Source organism: Equus quagga, chromosome 13 (assembly GCF_021613505.1).
Source record: "Equus quagga isolate Etosha38 chromosome 13, UCLA_HA_Equagga_1.0, whole genome shotgun sequence".
Lineage (NCBI taxonomy): Eukaryota > Metazoa > Chordata > Mammalia > Perissodactyla > Equidae > Equus > Equus quagga.
Genome location: NC_060279.1, coordinates 38,858,921 through 38,878,577, shown reverse-complemented (window position 1 = coordinate 38,878,577; position 19,657 = coordinate 38,858,921). Strand labels below are relative to the sequence as shown.

The 19,657-nt window shown below is 40.3% G+C and overlaps 1 protein-coding gene across 3 annotated transcripts in view; it reads right to left on the bottom strand.

The window, feature by feature from the left end:
- ADAR (adenosine deaminase RNA specific) overlaps positions 1–7,985 on the bottom strand; it is a 43,005-nt gene extending 35,020 nt beyond the window's left edge. Inside the window, exon 1 of one of the 3 annotated variants that reach the window (XM_046681483.1) lies at positions 7,937–7,985. In XM_046681483.1, the coding sequence (XP_046537439.1) occupies positions 7,937–7,981 (45 nt within the window). In that variant the 5' untranslated portion in view covers positions 7,982–7,985. The other 2 variants (XM_046681481.1, XM_046681485.1) reach the window with 2 other exon arrangements.
- Between the last annotated feature and the right edge of the window lie 11,672 nt (positions 7,986–19,657).

Genomic DNA, 19,657 nt, shown 5'->3' with positions numbered 1-19,657 from the left:
TGGCCGAGTGGTTAAGTTCGCACGCTCCGCTGCAGGCAGCCCAGTGTTTCGTTGGTTCGAATCCTGGGCGCGGACATGACACTGCTCATCAAACCACGCTGAGGCAGCGTCCCACATGCCACAACTAGAAGGACCCACGACGAAGAATATGCAACTATGTACCAGGGGGCTTTGGGGAGAAAAAGAAAAAAAAAATAAAATCTTTAAAAAAAAAAAGTGTTATTTATAGAGCTAATGCCATGGAAGATGTGTGGTTCATAATAAGTGGAACATAAAATTGTAAATAGAGAACAATTTCATCTTTGAGGAAGAATATGCCTAAGTGCAGCTAGCTGACCACCCAGCCTAGAACTACGCCTTCCTCTCCGAGAGCCCTGATTCTGTCCGTGTTCCTCTGAGAAGGCCAGGCTCCCTCTCCAGACCAGAGGGAGGATGGTGACTAGTCTAGTGACTTGGTCTTGGCAATTCCATTACTCTTGCTAATAATATATGATACAACTCTGGCCAACAAAACACAAAAAGAATTCTGCCAGGGACTTTTCTGCGACAAAGTTTCCTTGCTGTGAATGAGTGATGACCTGAGGATGGCAGAGTGGAGGGCTGGGACACTGCTGAGCTGCTCAATCAACCACCCCAGGAACTGCCCTATCTGTGCGCTAACCAACACAGCATCGCACGAAAGACACCAAAATGTTAATGAAGCAGGGTTACCAGTGATTTTATTCATTTTAATAGCTTTCTACAATTTTCAAGTTTTCTATAATAAAGCATCTGATATCCCCAAAATAGGTTAAAAAGTTGCTAAAAACAAAAAGATAAATATGTATTGCATGAATCTTGCCCTTAAGAAATTCAAATCTAGTAATGGAGACAGCCATGTAAATAAACGATTAAAATATGATGTGATATAACCTAATGAGATACTGCCTGATAGCTCTCAGAATGGCTAAAATAAAAAAACTCACCATATCTAATGTTGGTGAGGATATGGAACAAGCAGGACTCTCACCCACTGTCAGACGGAGTATAAAATGGCACAACCATCTTGGAAAACTTTGGCAGTTTCTTCTAAGGCTAAACATACAACCACCCTGCAACCTAGCAACTATACTCTTGGGTATTCACCAAGGAAAATGGCCACAAAAACACTTCTACAAGAATGTTCATAGAACCAGGGGTAGAGAGATGGGGAAAGTGGGAGTTGTTGTCTAATGGGTACACAGTTTCAGATTTGCACAATGAAAAAGTTCTACAGATGTTTCACAATGTCCACATATGTAACACTACTGAATTAAAGTTGGTTAAGATGGTAAATTTCAGATTGTGGGCTTTTTACAATAAAAAAAGAAGAAAAAAAAATGTTCATAGAGCTTTATTCTTAATAGCCCCAAACTAGAAACAACCCAAATGTCCACCAACTGACGAATGAATAAACAATTGATGTATATTCATACAGTGGATACTGACACATGCGACACACAAAGTACATATTGTACAATTCCATTTATATGAAATTTTAGGACAGGCAAAACTAATCAATGGTGACAGACATCAGAATAGTGGTGGCCTTTGGGAATAGTGGTGACCAGAAAGGGGCACGAGAGAACTTTCTGGGGTGATGGAAATGTTTTATTTTCTTGATTTGGATGGTGATTAAATAGGTATATACATTTGTCAAAATTCATTGAATGGTACATATAAAATATGTGCTGCTTATTGTACGTAACTATATCTCAGTAAACAAGAGTCTTAGGGAAACAGTAGGATAAGGGGACTGGAAGAGGCAAATTCAGCATCGTGGCTACACGCCAAGGAGCTGTTAGCGGAAGCAGTGTGCTGCTTTAAACCAGAGCGGGAGCCACAGACAGACACTGTTTCATGCAGCAATGTATGCAAGTGCTAACAACATTAAAATTATGAGAATTATACATACATTTGAATCAGTTTTATGGAGCAAGCTTCGATATTCTGATAAAGTATTTTAAAAAGGAATAATACATGATACATACACTAAACATCTTTAAAATAAAACATAGACCTTTATCTAATTCAAACTGATTTTATTGAAAACATTACACAATACTTTTATGAAATATTTTGTGAAAATCTGAAATAAAACTGAATATTAGCTTTTTAAAGTAATATGTCAAAAAGCAAACTTAAAATACTAGAATACAGAATAAAGAAAAAACATTTTAAAGCTTACAAGCAAAGGAAGAAATCAAAAAGGACAAAGTTTGTCTACAGAAAAATGAAAAATGAGGTTTTATATGTTTAATGATAAAGCCAAAATTAGATGGCAGACAAATTGGAAAAATATTCACAGCAAATAAAGTTTTTTGTCTGTCTTTTAGAATGAGCACATTATAAAATTATTTTCAGAGAATTTGTATAATTTACTTTAAAAAACACGGTAAGTGAATAGAACATTGAGAATTTAAAAAACGAAAATAAAACAGGTTAATAAGCATACACAAAAAGAGTTCAAAGAATCATAACAAAAACTGCAAATTAAAACTAGACACCATTTTTCAATGTAGCTAAGATTTTCCCTTTTTGTTGAAACACCTAGACTTGGAGAGGGCAGGCTGAGAGAGAGGCACGGCGATGGGCAGGTATTGCAGTGTAAACTGGTACTCGCTTTTTAGGAAGCAAACCAAGACTGAGCACTAGAAGGAGCTGTTGGAGCTGGGTACAAGTGGGGCCAGGGCGTTGAGGGGTCAGTGTGGAGGTAAACAACAGCCCTCTTACTTCAAGTCTCTATTGGTATGAAAACTACTTTTTCGTGTTAAAAGAAGAAACAAAAGGGTATTCTGTTGGGGGTTGGATGTGGCACAGGTAGGGTTCCTGAAGATAAGGCACAACAATAACCAGAAAGACGGACGTGCTCTGTGGGGCCTCAGATCCGGGTTTGGGCCCTTCCTGAGAGACGGTGAAGACCAGCACTTGAGCAACCCCCGTCCTGATGGAGAGAACACGCTCTGGGCCGCTGGTCTCCTGTCCAGCACCGCCAGGCGCCCTGAGGCAGGGCAGCTTAGCCCCAGGGAGCAGGAGCGGGTGCGGGAGAAGCACCTCGAGGACAGCCAAGGGAAAGGCCAGGCGCAGATCGGCATGTGGAACAGGGCTGCATCGCGGGGAAAACCAAACGACGACGAGAGAGAGATATATATAGTATATTTTATTTTACTTTATGGCTATGACTGTAAAATCCTAAGAAAAGTCAGGAAGGAGTCATACCCTGAGCTATTAGCAGCTCTAGCTCTGGAGGGCAAGATGAGTTGGATGGAGAAGGGTCTCATTTCTTTTATAATTTTCTAATTTGGATTTTTTTTTTAGCCTTTCTTGAGTGTTTTGGTATTTAAAAAGAGAAAAAAAATTTAAGTTCACAGGGCTGGCCCCACGGCCGAGTGGTTAAGTTCGCGTGCTCTGCTTTGGTGGCCCAGGGTTTTGCCGGTTCAGATCCTGGGCGCGGACATGGCACCGCTCATCGTGCCATGTTGAGGTGACATGCCACATGCCACAACTAGAAGGACCCACAACTAAAACATACAACTATGTACTGGGGGGATTTGGGGAGAAAAAGCAGAAAATAAAAAAGAAGATTGGCAACAGTTGTTACCTTGGGTGCCAATCTTAAAAAAAAAAAAAATTTAAGTTCACAACCCTAGGTCCCAGAACTCCAGTCAAAGAATGCACTGTTACTTCTAAAGGGCTTAGAACAGTGCCTGGCACACTGTCAGTGCTCAAGGAAATGTTTTAAAAATAACTACTCTAAGGAAAAAGACTCAAACTATGGAAAAAACCTTAATATACAACCTATCATACTTCAGAAAGGTTTGAGGGGAATGTAACATCTCACGGGGTGGAATTTCCAGGTGGCTTCTCCTTGGGGCCTGACCCTTGGCTTCCGCAGGTTCAGATGCTCCTGGGGAGAGAGGCTCTGCCTTTCCGGGATGGACCCGCAGTACTCGAGTTTACAGACATTTACAGTGAGAACTGTATTTATCATGCAGATTGGAATCCTCATCAACACGATGTCAGCATTTTCTCCCTGTGGGCAGATTTTCATTCATTCATTTAATAAACATTTATTGAGCACGTACTATGTGCCAGGCATTGTCCTAAGCCCCGAGATACAGTGGTAAACAAAACAAAAATTCCTTTCCTCATTATTTTCATGAAGCAGGCATTCTAGTGAGGAGAGACAGGCAACAAACAAACAAACATACAACGTCAATTGGTTGTAAGTGCTAGGAAAAAAAATAATGCCAGTTAAGGGTGGGAGGTAGGGAATACAAAGCAAAGAGCCCCTCTGTCCTCAAGCGGTTCTCGGTCTAGTGGAGAACCTACCATTAAACAGACAATTACCAACCAGAGATCAAACCCACAATAGGGTTGTGCTTGGGTGTTTCCGTGAGCAGAGAGGAGGTCTAACTCACTGATGGAGGTCAAGGAAGGCTCCTGGGAGGAGAAGCAAGACCTGAATCCATAAGGAAGTCAGTCAGATGAAGCAACCAGGAAAGGGAACCCAAACAGCAGATGGAAAGGAAAGGTGTGGAAGGGATAAAGAGCAAATGATGGATGTCACCACAGAATAATGATGTGGGGATGGACAAACAAAACCAGTGGATTCAATCCAGTTGGAAGGTTCTGGAAAGAAGTGGGATACGAGCGCACATGCATACACATACACATGCACTTGCGGTAGTCATCTGCTGTTTTTGCCTGCTTAGTACCACTGTACTTCCCCATCCCACGTGGTTGTGGAGGGGCAGTTCACTCCTTCATCTCAGGAGTGAGCCTGTGACACAGACCTGTCCAATCATGGTATCTCTATCTCCTTGTCCACAGGGCTTAGCTTACAATGCTAGAAGAGAGCTGTAAGGTCACAGGCGTGCGGCTGCCAGTAGTCAGCCTTTTCAGTATGTGTAGAGAAAACAGGAGAGAATGAGGCCAACAAATAAAAAAAAGAGAAAGGCAGGGCTCAGAGAATCCTCATGACATCACTGCAGCCTCACGATCCAACCAATACCCAAAGCGCATCTTTGGACATCCTAGTTAAATGATCAATGGGAGGAAAACGCTTCATTGCTCAGGTCAGTTTACATTAGGTTTCTGCCATTTGCAACTAGATTAATAGACCCTCTTTTTGGGAAACAGCTTCACTGCGTGTGTAGAGGTGGTGGGGTACAGAGGGAAAGGGAGGATAGATCATGGCAGAGGGTTTCCCATTAAGTTAGGTAAAGATGGTGAAACAGGTGGCTTCAAGGTATCTGACAGGGTACAGAAGCAGCAGCGACAGCTCCTTGGGTGGAGGAACTATGGATGTGTAAGTCACCGTCCACGTGGATGGATTATATGAACCTTGTGAGTTTATACAATAATCCACTCTAATAATCCACTATACAGCCCTAAATCATCTTCAGACAGAGAACCAACACAGAATAGCTGATCAAAAACACCAAGAACATCATCTGTTTAAAACCAGCTTACTATTCCCACATTAATGCACATCAGTCACAGAGCTTTCTCAAATATTTAATTTTGCGACAAACTTCATATTTTGAACTTTTATCCCTGATACCAAACAATCATCCATTGTTCGCCAGAAAACTTAACTCAGGCAGCTGGACCCATTATGGTCCAAGTCGAACAGATGTTAAAGCAAAAGAAACTGCTGTATCTCAAGAGATCAGTACAGAAGCCCCAAAGCTCAGATCCTCTTGTTCACATATTTGAAAACTCTAATCAGTTGGTCACAGAAAATAATACCAATCTTGATCTGAAACATAGCTAGAAATCTGTAATCCACGAATCAGAAAGACGCTCATACTACAGTCTGGTATAGTATAAAAATAGCCAGCTTAAAGGAGCCTTGTGTATTAACCAGCAGGTCTCTTTTTGGCAAAAACAACAATACTTCAAAATTTTTTCTTCTTTCCACAGGCATTTACTGAATACCTACTGTGTGCCCACGATCCCAGCACTGTGTGCCCATGAGCCTTTCCTTTTTCTCTGGGTGGAAAAGGCCAAATCTCGGTTCGCACCTGGACAACACTAGGCAAAATGTAAAATAAAAGATAATTTATCACTAGACAAGTTGAGATGTTATTCTCGCAGCAAACACTGGCCTCTAAACTCTGTTTATGCCTCTCTTCCCCCACTACACCAGGTTCACATTGCAAGGACTGCAGCCACTGAGAAAAGGAAAGACCCAAAACCCCACAGAGCCTGAGGGCCTGGGGTCAAGTTCCAGCTCTGCCATTAACTAGTGTTAGGATCTTGGCCAAGCCTCACCTTCCCCATGTGTAAAATGGGGATAATACTTACTTATTGCACTGAGTTGCTGGAGGGATCAAATAAATTAGTGTATGTAAAGTGCTTGGTACAGTGTCAGGCACATAGAAAATGCTCAATAAAGAGAAGTTGTAATTAATAGAATCAAGTGAGGCCTTAACCTCTTTCCAGCTCTAAAATTTTATAAGGTCTACAGTAGAGACATTATGGGTTTTGAGACACCCTCTTCTGCCCCTCCCCCCCCAAGTCTGCTTTATCATATCTGGCAGAATAACAAACAAGCAAAACAGCAAAAACCTCCCTTTCTTCTCAAGCAGCTGTACCAATGGGAAACTTCAGCAAGGCAGCAAGTTCAAGAGCCTGGGTGCTGTGCCCTTACTAACAATAGCTAGACACTTCAGATTCTGACAACGACCTTGCAAGGTAGATATAATTATCCTCATTTTGTAGATAAGACCAAGTAGGAGTAGAGAGGTTAAATAACTCACTCAATGTCACACAACTGGGAAAGGGCAGACCTGATTCCAAAGTTCATGCTCCCTTTCCACTCTATTCTCCTGCCTTCCCGTACAGCAAGCACTAAATGTTTTGTTAAATAACGAAATCATGAAAAAGATACGTCAGGATCTTTGAAACGATGGGAACGCCTTCTTTGGTAAAGAAAGAAGTTGGCATCATCACTCACATTTGCTCGAGAATTTGATGCTCCTGCGTTCTCTGCTCCCAACGACCTGTTCTAGCAATCCGGCCTCCCTCTCCGGCAACAGCCACTGTGTAGGCCTCTGTGCAAATCTCCTCCCTCAGCAGCTTAGGCTCTGCTCCCTCAGCTAACCGCGCGCTGGGACGCCCCCACGCTGCATTTAAAATCCAATGACAGGTATCCCTTTTTGAAAGGCAAGTTTCCCAAAGTCTGACAGCAACACGGAACACCTGAGGCACGCTTACCCTCTAGTGGGGCCCAAGAATCACGCCAAGCAGATGAAGGAAGGGGCGGTGACGCAACTAGGCCTCCTGCACCAGGGCCAGCCCAAGGCAGAACGCGGCGGCCGTGACCCCGCAGCCGGCTCTCGGCGGCCGCCGCCTACGCCTCCCCCGGGTAAGGCACGCCAAGGGCGGCGGGATCATCCCGGGGATGAGGCGCGGGCCAATGCAGCTAGGGCGAGAAGGCGCAACAAGGCGCGGACCTGGGCGAGTCCCAGGCGCCTCGCTCTCCAGTCACTCTTTGAGGCGAGGGAGTTGGCGAGAGGAAACAAGGGCCTTTGGTACCCAGCTGTTCGGCTCCGGCTGGCACGAGCGCCAGAGCATCCGTGCGCAGCGTCAGCCGCCCACAGCCGCGAGCACACACGCACCCCAGCACACGGGCCCCCGCTCCCGCCTCCCAGCAAAGCTGCCCCCCCCCCCCCGCATCCCCCCCTGGCCCCCCCGGAGCCCACCGGGGCGCCCCCGGCCCCCCCTCCCAGCAGCGCCCGAGACTGGAGAGGCGGCGCGAGCCGGGCGATCAGGACGGGAAGGTGATGGCGGAGAAGGAAAAAGCCTCTTACCGGGTCTCCTAATTCTGTGGGATAGAGCCCGACACCAGAAGCTGCCACTGCCGCCAGGACCCTCCCCCCGCCCTCCCCCACCACGTAGCCCTCTCTACCTTCGGTCGGGAATCAATGGCCCGGTCGCGGATTGGTGACATCATTGGCGCGCCGAGCGTGGGAGGGAGCACCACGTGATTCCTCTCTCTTTTGTTTGCGTCTTAGTTAAGCAGGGTTTTTGTTGTTCTGTCTCGCTTGGGTTTTTTATTGATCTGTTAATGGCGTTGTTATGGGCCCGGTGGGGAGTAGGTACTTGGGTTTGGGATGCTGCATTTTTGCTCATGGCCTTGAGTCAACTCCTCAGATATTCGAAACGTGGCTGGGCCGGAAGGCCTGAGATGGTATCTGGGTACCATCTTTTTTTTTTTTATTTTATAAAAGGACCTCAACGTGGGGCCGGCCTGATAGTAGTGGTTAACACTCTTGGCGTTCATGGGCTTTCAGATCCCAGGCGGGACCTACACACCACTCATCAAGCCATGCTGTGGCAGCATCCCACATATAAAATAGAAGAAGATTGGCAAAGGTGTTAGCTCAGGGACAATCTTCCTCACCGAAACAAAAAAGGACCTCAAGGACACAGAATTAGTTAATAATACACTATAATTAGTAGTCCTTGGATGGCTTGTTTAAATTAATTTATTTTAAAAATGATATATTGAACACCCTTTTTAACTTGCTACCTCACCACCCCAACCCAAGAACTAAAATATTACCAGTAACTTTCAACGACTTGTAAGGAGTCCCCTCCTTTACCACTGCCACCCCCTCAGAAGTAACCTCTATCCTGATTTGTGTTTACACAACTCTTACATTAATTTCTTTTCACATTTATATGCATTATTAAGCAATATATTTTTATTAGTTTTGTGGTTTTGAACTTTCATCTAGTGTTCTGGACTTTTGTTTTCACAAACATGTTACTAAGTCTCTTAGTCCGTTCAGGCTGCTCTAACAAAATACCACAGATTTATAAACAACAGAAATTTATTTCTCACAGTTCTGGAGGCTTGAAGTCAGGGTACCAGCATGGTCCAGTAAGGGCTTTCTTCCTGGGGACAGACTTCTCCTTGTGTGGTAGAAGGAGCTGGGGATCTCTGGGGGGGGTCTCTTTGATGAGAACACCAATGCTTTCATGAGGGCTCCACCCTCATGACCTAAGCATCCTCCAAGGGCCCCACCTCCTAACACCCTCACACTGAGCATTAGAATTTCAACACGAGATTTCTCAGGGGGCACAAACATTCAGACCACAGTGCTAAGATTCATCCTTCTTGTTGAGTAAAGTTGCATCTCATTCATTTTTGAAGCAGAGTACCTGAGGGTTACTGTAGATATTCAATAAGAACATGATTGCCTTTCAACCTTGTTCTCAACACAGACAGATGAATCTTGTCAATTTGCTCTTTTTCTTTTTTTAACCTCAGGGATGACTCAGGTCAGGAGGATTTGTGAGCTTGTTTTGGAGAAGAAAGAGAACACCTTTGGGGAGGTTTCCATCACCTGGATGACCAGCATCCAACTGCCATTACTGCCCAGAAGTCAGATTGCCCATGGGATACTGTGGAGTGAAAGAAACACGGATGACCCCTTTGTTTCTCTGAAACTCCTCCCGCCAAGCCCTTTAGCTCTATGAAACCCCCTGCTTTCTTCTCTTGTTAAGGTGGATTTGAGAGAACCCATCCTCCCACCTTCTTGTTTTGGCCAATTCAAATAAAACTTTTCTCCATCTCCAAGCACTGATGGCTCAGTGATTGGTTTACTTCTCTTGAGATTAAGAGGTTTGGTATCATTTTCACTGCTGCATAACAATCAATTATGTGAGTGTACCATAATTCATTTATCCAGTCTTCAGCTGCTGAACATTTATGCAATTCTGGGTTGTTGCTATTTCCAGCAGTGCTGCTATAAGCATTGCCTTTTGTTGCTCACTACAAATGTCTCTCTTGGGTATGTTTACGTAAGAGTGGAATTGATGGGTCTTGCATAGGTCAGTGTTCAACTTTGTATGATAGTGCCAGATATTTATTCAAAGTGGTTATACTAGTTTACACTCCTCCCAGCATCCATATCTTCTCTAATGCTTCAGACTTCTTGATTTTTAGCAATGAAGTGGGAGTTAAATGGTGTCTTATCCTGGCCTTATTGGCATAACCCTGAGGTTGAGCATATCTTTTATATTTATTGGCCATCTGCAGTCCCTTTTCTGTGAAAGGTCAGTGTTCCAGGTTGGAGGGATTTCAAGGCAGATGAAGGGAAAAGATATGACCATGAGGTGGCAGTAGCACACATAGCTTTATTTGGGGGAGCTTTGACAGATTTGCATGTGGGCAAAGTCCCCCACAGAACTAGACAATCCAGAGACAAATGGGTGGGGGGCATCCAGAAGGAGAGAAGGCAAGGATATTCCCAGATGTTTAGGTGACGTTGCTCAGCAGCCCAGCAGGAAAATCTTTGGATCAGAAAGCTCCAAAGGACAGCAGCCGCTTGGGGTCTTTACAAGCATAGAATTTATCTTATTATCTATGACTAGCAAGTCTTGGGTACAGTTTTGTGAAGTATGCAGAGCAGGCAGGCAGCTCTAAATGGCTAAAAATCTGCTTACTGGGGCTATGTCTAAGACAACTGGATATGTGAAAATTTGAGTTTGGTACCGGTGGGCTTTTGACCTTTTAAGGTCCCAGCCTGCTGTGAAGAAATAAACAACCTAGGGGCCAATATACAGAGGCCATCCTTGGCTTTTTTTTTATAATAGTCAGTTCCTGGCTTTTGCCCATCTTTTTTTTAGTGGATTGTTTGTCAAATTCTTTATATACTCTGAGCACTAATTCTTTGTCAGTTATGTGTGTTGCAAATTTCTTCTCTCATATATGGCTTGTCTTTTCACTTTCTATTTTGATAAATAGACGTTCTTAACTTTGAATTTATAAATCCATTTTTTTCTGTCCTAATATGTATTAACTTATTCTTACTTCTAAAAACATTTAGTTTTGCTTTTGACTTTTAAATTCTTATTCTCTCTAGAATTTACTTTTATTTATGGTGTGAGGTAGGGATACGATTTTACTTTATTACATACAAATGCCTTTTTTCCCCCAGATTTGTTGACTAGCCCCATCTTTCCCAATTGATCCATCATGCCAAATTGGTCATATATCAACATTCCATTTATGTATGGGTCTGTTTCTGAGCTGTCTCTTCTGTTCCACTGAACAATTTGTCTAATTGCCACCACTGCACTGTTTAATTACCATAGCTTTATAAAAGTTCTTGATTATTTGGTAGGGAAAATCTTCCTTATTTTTCTTCTTCATCTTCTGTCTTGGCTATTCTTGGTCCTTTGTTTTTCCATACATATTTTAGAACAAGAACACACATACATACACAATCTGTTGGGATTTTAATTGGCATTGCATTGAATATATAGATCAATTTGGAGAAAAATGACATCTTTGTGAGTCTGAGTCTTCCAATTCATGAACAAGGGATGGCTCTCTTTTTTGTAGGTCTTCATTAATGTCTTTCATTATTTTTTGTGTCCAGATCTTGCATATCTTTTGTTGGGTTTATTCCTAGATACTTTGTAGGTTTTGTTGCTGTTGTAAACGGTGTCTTTTAAAATTATGCTTTCTATTGTAATAAATTGGACTTTGCATATTGATATTGTATCCAGCCATCTTGCTGGATACAATAACTTGTCTTTGATTCTAATAATTTGTCTATTATTCTTTCTGTTTTGTTTTCTTTTTTTTGAGGAAGATTAGCCCTGAGCTAACATCTACTGCCAATCCTCTTCTTTTTGCTGAGGAAGACTGGCCCTGAGCTAACATCCATGCCCATCTTGCTCTACTTTATATGTGGGATGCCTACCACAGCATGGCTTGACAAGTGGTGCCATGTCTGCACCTGGGATCTGAACTGGTGAACCCCTTGCTGCTGAAGTGGAATGTTCAAACTTAACAGCTGCACCACCAGGCTGGCCCCTATTCTTTCTAATAATTTGTCTATTGATTCTTTTGGATTTTCTCTGTAAAGAATCATTATTTGAAAATAATGCCAGTTTTTTTCCCCCTCCTGTAAAGCTCTTATTGCCTTTTCTTTTTCTTAAATTATTATACCGGTTAGGCCTTCCAGTACAATGTTAATAGAAATGGTGATATTTTCTTGACATTCTTGACTTGATCCTGATTTTTGAAAAGGAAATTTAGAATTGTTTTTGTAGATTTTTTTTGATAAATAAATTTATGATGATGTTTTGGTAGGCTTTTTGTAAATCCCATTTGTCAGATTAAAGAAATTTCCTTTTATTTCTAGTTTACTGAAAGTTTTTTTTATCTTGGATATTAAATTTAATCAAAGTTTTTCTACATCTACTGAGATGATCATGTAACTTGTGTCTCTTTTTAATATGTTAATATGATGAATGACATTTATAGATTTCCTAACATTAAATTATCCTTGCATCCTTTGACCATAAAGTGTTATCAATTTTATATGCTACTGTACTCAGTTTATAGTGTGTGTAGGATTTTTGCATTTGTATTAATGAACAACATGGACTTATGGTTTTTCTTTCTCATTCGTCTTCATCTGTTTGGGTTTCAAGGCTCAGAGAATGATATAAGGAATATTCCCTATATTTATATATCCTTTGGAAGGATATATCTTTGGAAGAATTTGAATAAGATTGGAATGGTCTTTCCCTTTGAGTTTCAGTAGAGTTCACCTATAAAACTGTCTGGGTTGGGTATTTTCTTTGTGGGAAGATTTTTAAATACTGCTTTCATTCCTTTAGTATTTACGGGACTATTCAGGTATCTTATTTCTCCTTGAATCAGTTTAATAAATAGTATTTTCTATGAATTTTTCCATTTCATCTAAGATTTTAAGTGTATTGGCATAAAGTTCCTGATAGTATTCTCTTATTTTCTTAATCTCTACTGTATTTTTGTAGTTATTCCTCTTTTTTCATTTATAATATTACTTGTGGTAGACTGTATTATTGTTCCCCAATTATTTGCTCTCCTTCTTGTAAGAGGACTATATATTCCCAACTATTGCCATGTGATTTGAAGTACCTCTTGTGTGAGGAATATCTATACCCACTCAACTGACAGTGGGTTTGATCACAATGACGTCACATCCGAGCAGAAACTTTAAAAGATATTGTGTGTGTTTCCACTAGGTCTCTTGCTCTTTTCCCTCTTTAGAGAATGGCATGTCCTTATCTGGGGATTCCAGAATGGAGACGCTGTCTGGAGGAGAGTCTAGCAGTGGACCTGGAGTCAACACATACAGCAAGCAAAAAGTAAACACTGAGATTTGGGATTTTGTTAGTTACCACAGCATATTATAGTGAAAACTGACTGACAAATTATTTGTCTATGACTTCTTTTTCCTTAGATAAATCATTGCAGAAGTTTGTTTATTTTGTTGCTCTTTTCAAAGAACGAACTTTTGGCCTTGTTGATTTTTTTCTATGAATCTTTGGTTTTTAGTTCATTTTCTATTTCTATCTATGTTCTCACAATTATAATCTCCTTCCTCTCACTTCCTTTGAGTTTATTCTGTTGTTTGTTTTCTACTTCCTAAGTTATGTGCTTAGTTCATTAATTTTAAGCCTTTTCCTCCCTCCTATAAAAAAGTATTTAAGGTAATAAATTTCCCTTGAAGTACTATCTTTCATATCCCACAAGTTTTGATATATACTGTTTTCATTACCATTAAGTTGTAAAATGTATTTAAAATTTTATTATGGTTTCTTCTTTGACTCATTAGTTATATAAAAAGCATATTTTGGGGCCAGCCCTGGTGGCTTAGTGGTTAAGTTCAGCATGCTCTGCATTGGTGGCCTGGGTTCAATTCCTGGGTGCAGACCTACACCACTTGTCAGTGGCCATGCTGTGGCACCAGCCCACGTACAAAAAGAAGATTGGCAACAGATGTTAGCTCAGGGTGAATCTTCCTCAGCAAAAACAAAAAATCAAAAAACAGCATATTCTTTAATTTCAAAATCTATGGAGACTTTGAATTAACTTCTAACATATTTGCCTTGCCATCAGAACATCATTTTGGTAATATTTTTCTTTGAAATTTGTTGCTATTTGCTTTGTGGGCTATTTTATGATCTAATCTTGTAAATGTTCCATGTGTGCTTGAGAAGAATTTGTATTGTCTCATTGGGTGCAAAATTAATATATATTCATTAGTGCAAGATTGTTCATTTTGTTGTTCAAATACTCTGTATCTTTGCTGATCTGTTTTTTTTGTCTGCTTGAATCACCAGGCATGTTGAAAAATCTTCTACAATGATGATAGATTTGTCAATTTCTCCTTGTAGTTTTTATCAATTTATACTTTGTATATTTTGAGCATATTTTATTAGGTGCTTATATGTTTAGCATTGTGTTATCATTTTTGGTTAATTAAATCTGCTATTATACAGTTGTTATCCCTTTCTATCCCTATAAAGCTTTTTATCTTAAAGTTTATTTCATCTGATGTCAACCTAGCCAAATAAGCTTTCTTTTAGTGAGTGTTTGCTTAGAGTATCATTTTCAATCCTTTTACTTTCAACCTTTCTAAGTTCTTTTGCTTTACGTGTACTCATGTATACAGGGGATTTTTTAGAAGTCCTAACTGACAATCTCTGTCTTGTAACTGTCAATTTTCATCCACATATGTTTATTGTAATTCTTGATAGATTTGGACTTTGATCCTATCTAACTTTTTGATTTCTATTAGTTCTATGTTTTGTATATTTCTGGCTTTTTTCTTTCTTACTTTCTTGCTTTTGGATTAACTGAATTTTTTTTTAATCTTGTTTCCTATTCCGTATTTTTCTTTCTAAAGATTTGGAATTATTATTTTGGTTTTTTAGTGGTTACCCTTGAAATTTATCATGCATTTTAACTGAACAAGGTCTGAGGTTTAAACACTACATTGACATTCCCCTCTAGGTAGTACAAGAGCTTTAGAATAGCTCTTTTCTTACTCCTTCTGACTAGTATAGTACTGTTGTCTAATTTTTTGGTTCTATCTTTTCTTTTTAACTCCACAAATTAGTCATTGTCATTTTATTCTACACAGACAATGTTTATTTGGGTTTATATACAGAGAAAGAAGAAGAACCAATATGAGAATGCGTTTACAAACTAGCTGCCGCTAAGTGTAACTGGGACAGCTCAGTCTTATGGGATTGTCCGCCACGATGCCATATAAAGTGTGTCTCAGGAAAGTCTGCATGGGGGAATATTTTAAAGATATTTTCAATCACTCAGTAAACTGTCTTGAGGAAAGAAGAGAGCAATTTTCCTACTGACTCTTGTTTTCCCTCTGCCATGACGGTTAACTCCTCTGCCCTTTTGTGTTGTGTATGTGTGTCTCTGGTGTCTGATAGCTCAGCATCAACTGGGTAGCCCCAGGGCAGGAAGAAAGAGGTCTATGGTGTTGGTATGGAGTGAGGCCTGTTAGTGTGTGCCTGCATAAAAATGGTTGGAGTCTATGCAGAGTTGGTCCCAACAGTGGTGCCTGGAGCTGGCATTAAAAGTCCTGGAGACAGGCAAGGCCAAGAGAATCTGAAGTGGAGCATATGATGAGGAATAAAGAGGGAGAATGTTCTCAAAAGAAGTAACAGCATTTTCAAAGCACAGATATGGGACAAAGCACTAGTCCTTCAAGGACATGCAAGAATAGAAATTGCTCTTCAACTGGGGATTCCCTTTATGTGAACTCTTGTAATGTATTTTTACTTCTATGAGCTTTGTCTGTAATCTCAAGAATTTCAGGTTGGATATACATGAATTTGAATTCCTAACATTGAGAATACTTAGAAATAGGTGTAATAGGCTACTGGGAAAAGGAAAAGGAGGTTTGTGGACATAGACATTATTGCTGTGATAGTTTGGGAGAGAGAAAACTAAAGCAAAGAAAAGTCTTTGGGATGGTCTATCTTAGCGTCCTTGTCAGGAATATGTTAGGACATCTAAGAGAGCCAGAACAGAGTGGTCTGTTAAGTTCTGATGGGTTCGCCAAGTTATTACTGGCAGAATTTTACATTTGAGAGAAAGTTTGAGAAATATTTCTGGGTGCTGTTACTTAAGAGTTTCCCTTTTCAGACTCACTGAGCTGGGTAGAATAAACAAAAATCATCCAAAGACATTTCAAACCAGATTGTATCAGATCAAGCCTCCCATCAAAACAGTTAGAAACGCTGGATAAAATATTTTTAAAATATATGTTTGGAAGCATTAGAAAACTACCAAGACAGCAAAGGACCTAGGGGTCAAGATATTGGATAAAAGGGAATCTCATAGAGGCAAGACCAACATTTGGCCCCACTTGAGGTATTTGCCAATACTAACATCAAAGTTGAGAGGATAAGAAGCTGAGCAGAGCTTTTGGAAGTTTCAGAGGGGAGACCATAAGTGGAGTTCAGGGCTCACCAATGAGAAGTGGTCCTAGTAAACATCACAGGCTTACAGTTGGGATCCCCAAAGGGCAACCCCTAGGAGTAAGGATGAACCAAAATAATCTAGCTCTCACAATGATTGAAATCCAGCTTGAATCAATTCAATCTTAGGTTTATTCAAATGGTTTGCACCTGCCCTAACCGCTCTTATAAACAAGAATAAATCCTCTCCAGTAAATTATATTGTTCAGTATCTCAAATTATCTCTATGATTTTTCATACACTATGTCTAGCATTTAATGAAAAATAGGCATGCCAAAAAGAGAAGACTTTACCAAAAAGTTGGAGACAAGATAGATAATAGAAAGACTTACAGAAGATCCAGATACTAGAGTTATCGTACACAGACTTTAAGATAACTGTGACTGACATGTTCCAGAAATTAAGTTCCAAGATGGACAACTTCAGGAGAGAACTGGAGACTATAAAAAAACAACCAAATGGAAACTTAGAACTGAAAAATGCCATGACTGAAACTAATAACCCAATAGATAGGTTTAACAGTTGATTAGCAAACACAAAACAGAAGAAAGCAGGTATAGTAATGCTAACATTACGTAAAGAAGTCTTTAACATAAGAAGCAAGATAAAAAGAAATAGAGGACTATTTCATAATGATAATGGTGTCAGTTCACCAAGAAGATATAACAGCATAAAATTGGCATATACCGAATAAAACATCGGAATATAGAAAACAAAGAAAATTGACATAACTAAAATAAGAAATAGAGAAATCCTCAATTATAGTAGGAGATTTCAAGATACCTATCTCATTAACTAGAAGACGATGAAGACAAGAAAGTGACGTTTAGGTAAGTGTTGTTCTGCTACAATTGCAGAATATACACTTCAGGTGCACATAGAACATTTACCCAAACTGACTACATATTAGACCGTAAAGCGACTCAACAATTTTCAAATGATTGAAATCAAACAGTGCATGTTCTCTGGCCACAATGGGATTAATTTAGAAATCAATAACAAAAAACATAACTAACATATCCCCAAATATTTAGAAACTAAGCAACACACTTCTAAATACTGATGGATTAATGAAGTCACTATGGAAATGAAAAGATATTTTGAACTAAACATATTGAAAATATCTAAGCTTATAGGGTGCAGAAGAGCTGTGCTTAGAGGAAAATTTTTAACCTCAAAATTGATAATATATCAATTCGAATATAGAATATAGAGAGAAATAGCAATATATGATATGGTAGGGGAGGAGGACATGTTCTCTCCCCAAATGGGGGTTCGTCTGGCCAGAGAACGAATTAAATTCACATGAGACAGAATAGCAAGAGAAAATTAAACAAAGCTTGAATGAGGAACCATGGCCCGGGGCCTTTCTTCCCGAAGGAAGAAAGGGCACCGAAGAAGTGGGGTGCACATAGTGGTTATATAGCCCCAAACAGGGTGTTTCACATGTGATTGAAATGTACCTCCCACAATAGTCACAAGATTGCCCTGTCGGCACAGTGCTTGATGGACACAGCAGGTAGTGGTCTGCTGTCTCAGAGGGCGTAGCAGGAGGCAAGTCGATTGTCTGGAGCTGGGCGGTCACAGGTGAGCTCAGCAATCAGTTCCTAGCCTAAGGAAAGATGCTTAATCCTTAAGGAATGCCAACGTTGGGAGGGGGAGGGAAGTCAGTTACAGGAGGTTACCAGACTAGCACAATAAAATGCAGATTTTAAGTCCTTGCCTTTGGTATTAATTAAGGGTTTTTAGAGAGAAGGTCATCTCCTTTCTTCTTCCTGGTACAGAGAGGGAGGCAACTTTTACAGATAGAGATTTACTAACAAAGGGCAAGTTCCATTCCTCAGAGCCTCCTCCCTGTCCCAGTTTATCAAAAGCAATCAACCTCAAATAGTCCTGATACCAAAGAGACATATCTTGGGGTGGCCAATTCCAGGTCCCCACAATATAGAAAAAAGAAAGGCTGAAAATTAGTGATGCAAGTATCCATCTTAAGTTAGAAAAGGAACAACAAATACAGAGAAAGTAGAAGAAAGGAAATAATAGAGTAGAAACTAATGAAATGGAACACAAGTTTACACTAGAAAGACTCGATAAAAGCACAAGTTGGTTCTTTGTAATGACTGATAAAATAGAAAAGCCCTGATAACACCTCAAGAATAAAAGGGAGGAAGCACAAATAGCCAGGACAGCAAAGGGGACAAAGCTATACATTTTCAAAAGGTCCCTAGAGATCTCATGTGCAACTGAGGTTGAGAACTTCGGTGATAGGTGATCTTACCGGGGCATTGTTGGAGAACCCACAGTGTTGATGCCTTTGGATTTTTTTTCTCTTAAGCTCTTTAGATTCCCCAGTGAAGAATCTTCCAGTTTCCTGCCTCTAGGGTGTAAGCCTCATTGATAGCTTTCTAGAAATTGAGTAGAGGTAGAGGGCTGAGGTGTCTTAATATTCAATAAATAAGCTTTCCCTTTATCCTTCTGCTTTCAGAACAGTAACTCTTACCCTCAGCTGGATCTGGTGACCCGAAGCTAGACGCCTTAAGTTTTGCTTTCTTCAGAGAATCAGCCCAAGTCTTGCACTGGCGTGGGAGAGGGGCCGACACAAGAGTGCACCGGGAAGGAGGAAGACTGCTGCTTCAGCTATTTCTCAAATAGACTTTCAACCGATCTTCCTAATTTTAGCCCCACTTTTATCCTCACTTCTGGAGCTCCCCGATGCCATAAATGCTGACCTTTGGGGGCTTCTGCAGTGCATATCAGGTTCCTTCTCACATGTAAATATTTTTTTGAAGTCTGTCACTTATCTTTGAACTTTGCATATGGTGTCATTCATTGTTTAGAAGTTTTTCATTATAATGAGGTCAAATCTGTCCATCTTCCCTTTTCCTTTGGTTGTGTTCCAATCACAATTTATTAAATGAGCCTTCCTTTCCTCACTGATTGGAACTGTCACATTCATATACATAAACTACCATAAACTAAATATCCATGTATACATGGTTCTCTTTCCAGACTCCATTAAGTTCCATCGATTTTTGTAGATTCCTGTACCAATACCTTACTGTTTTAATTGCTATACAATAAGATTTTTCAGTATCTGGCCAGTTGAGTACTCCCTTACCCTTGCTGTTATTGTCCTTTTTTAGAATGTTTCTGGTATTCTTGCAATTTTTATTTAATATGAACTTTAAAATTAGCTTGTCAAAATCCACAACAAATACTGCTGGGATATTGATTGGGATCGCATTGATTTTATATATTAATTTGGGGAGAATCAGTAAACTTACAATATTGAATCTTACATTTAGGAACATAAGGGGCCTTGTTCAGA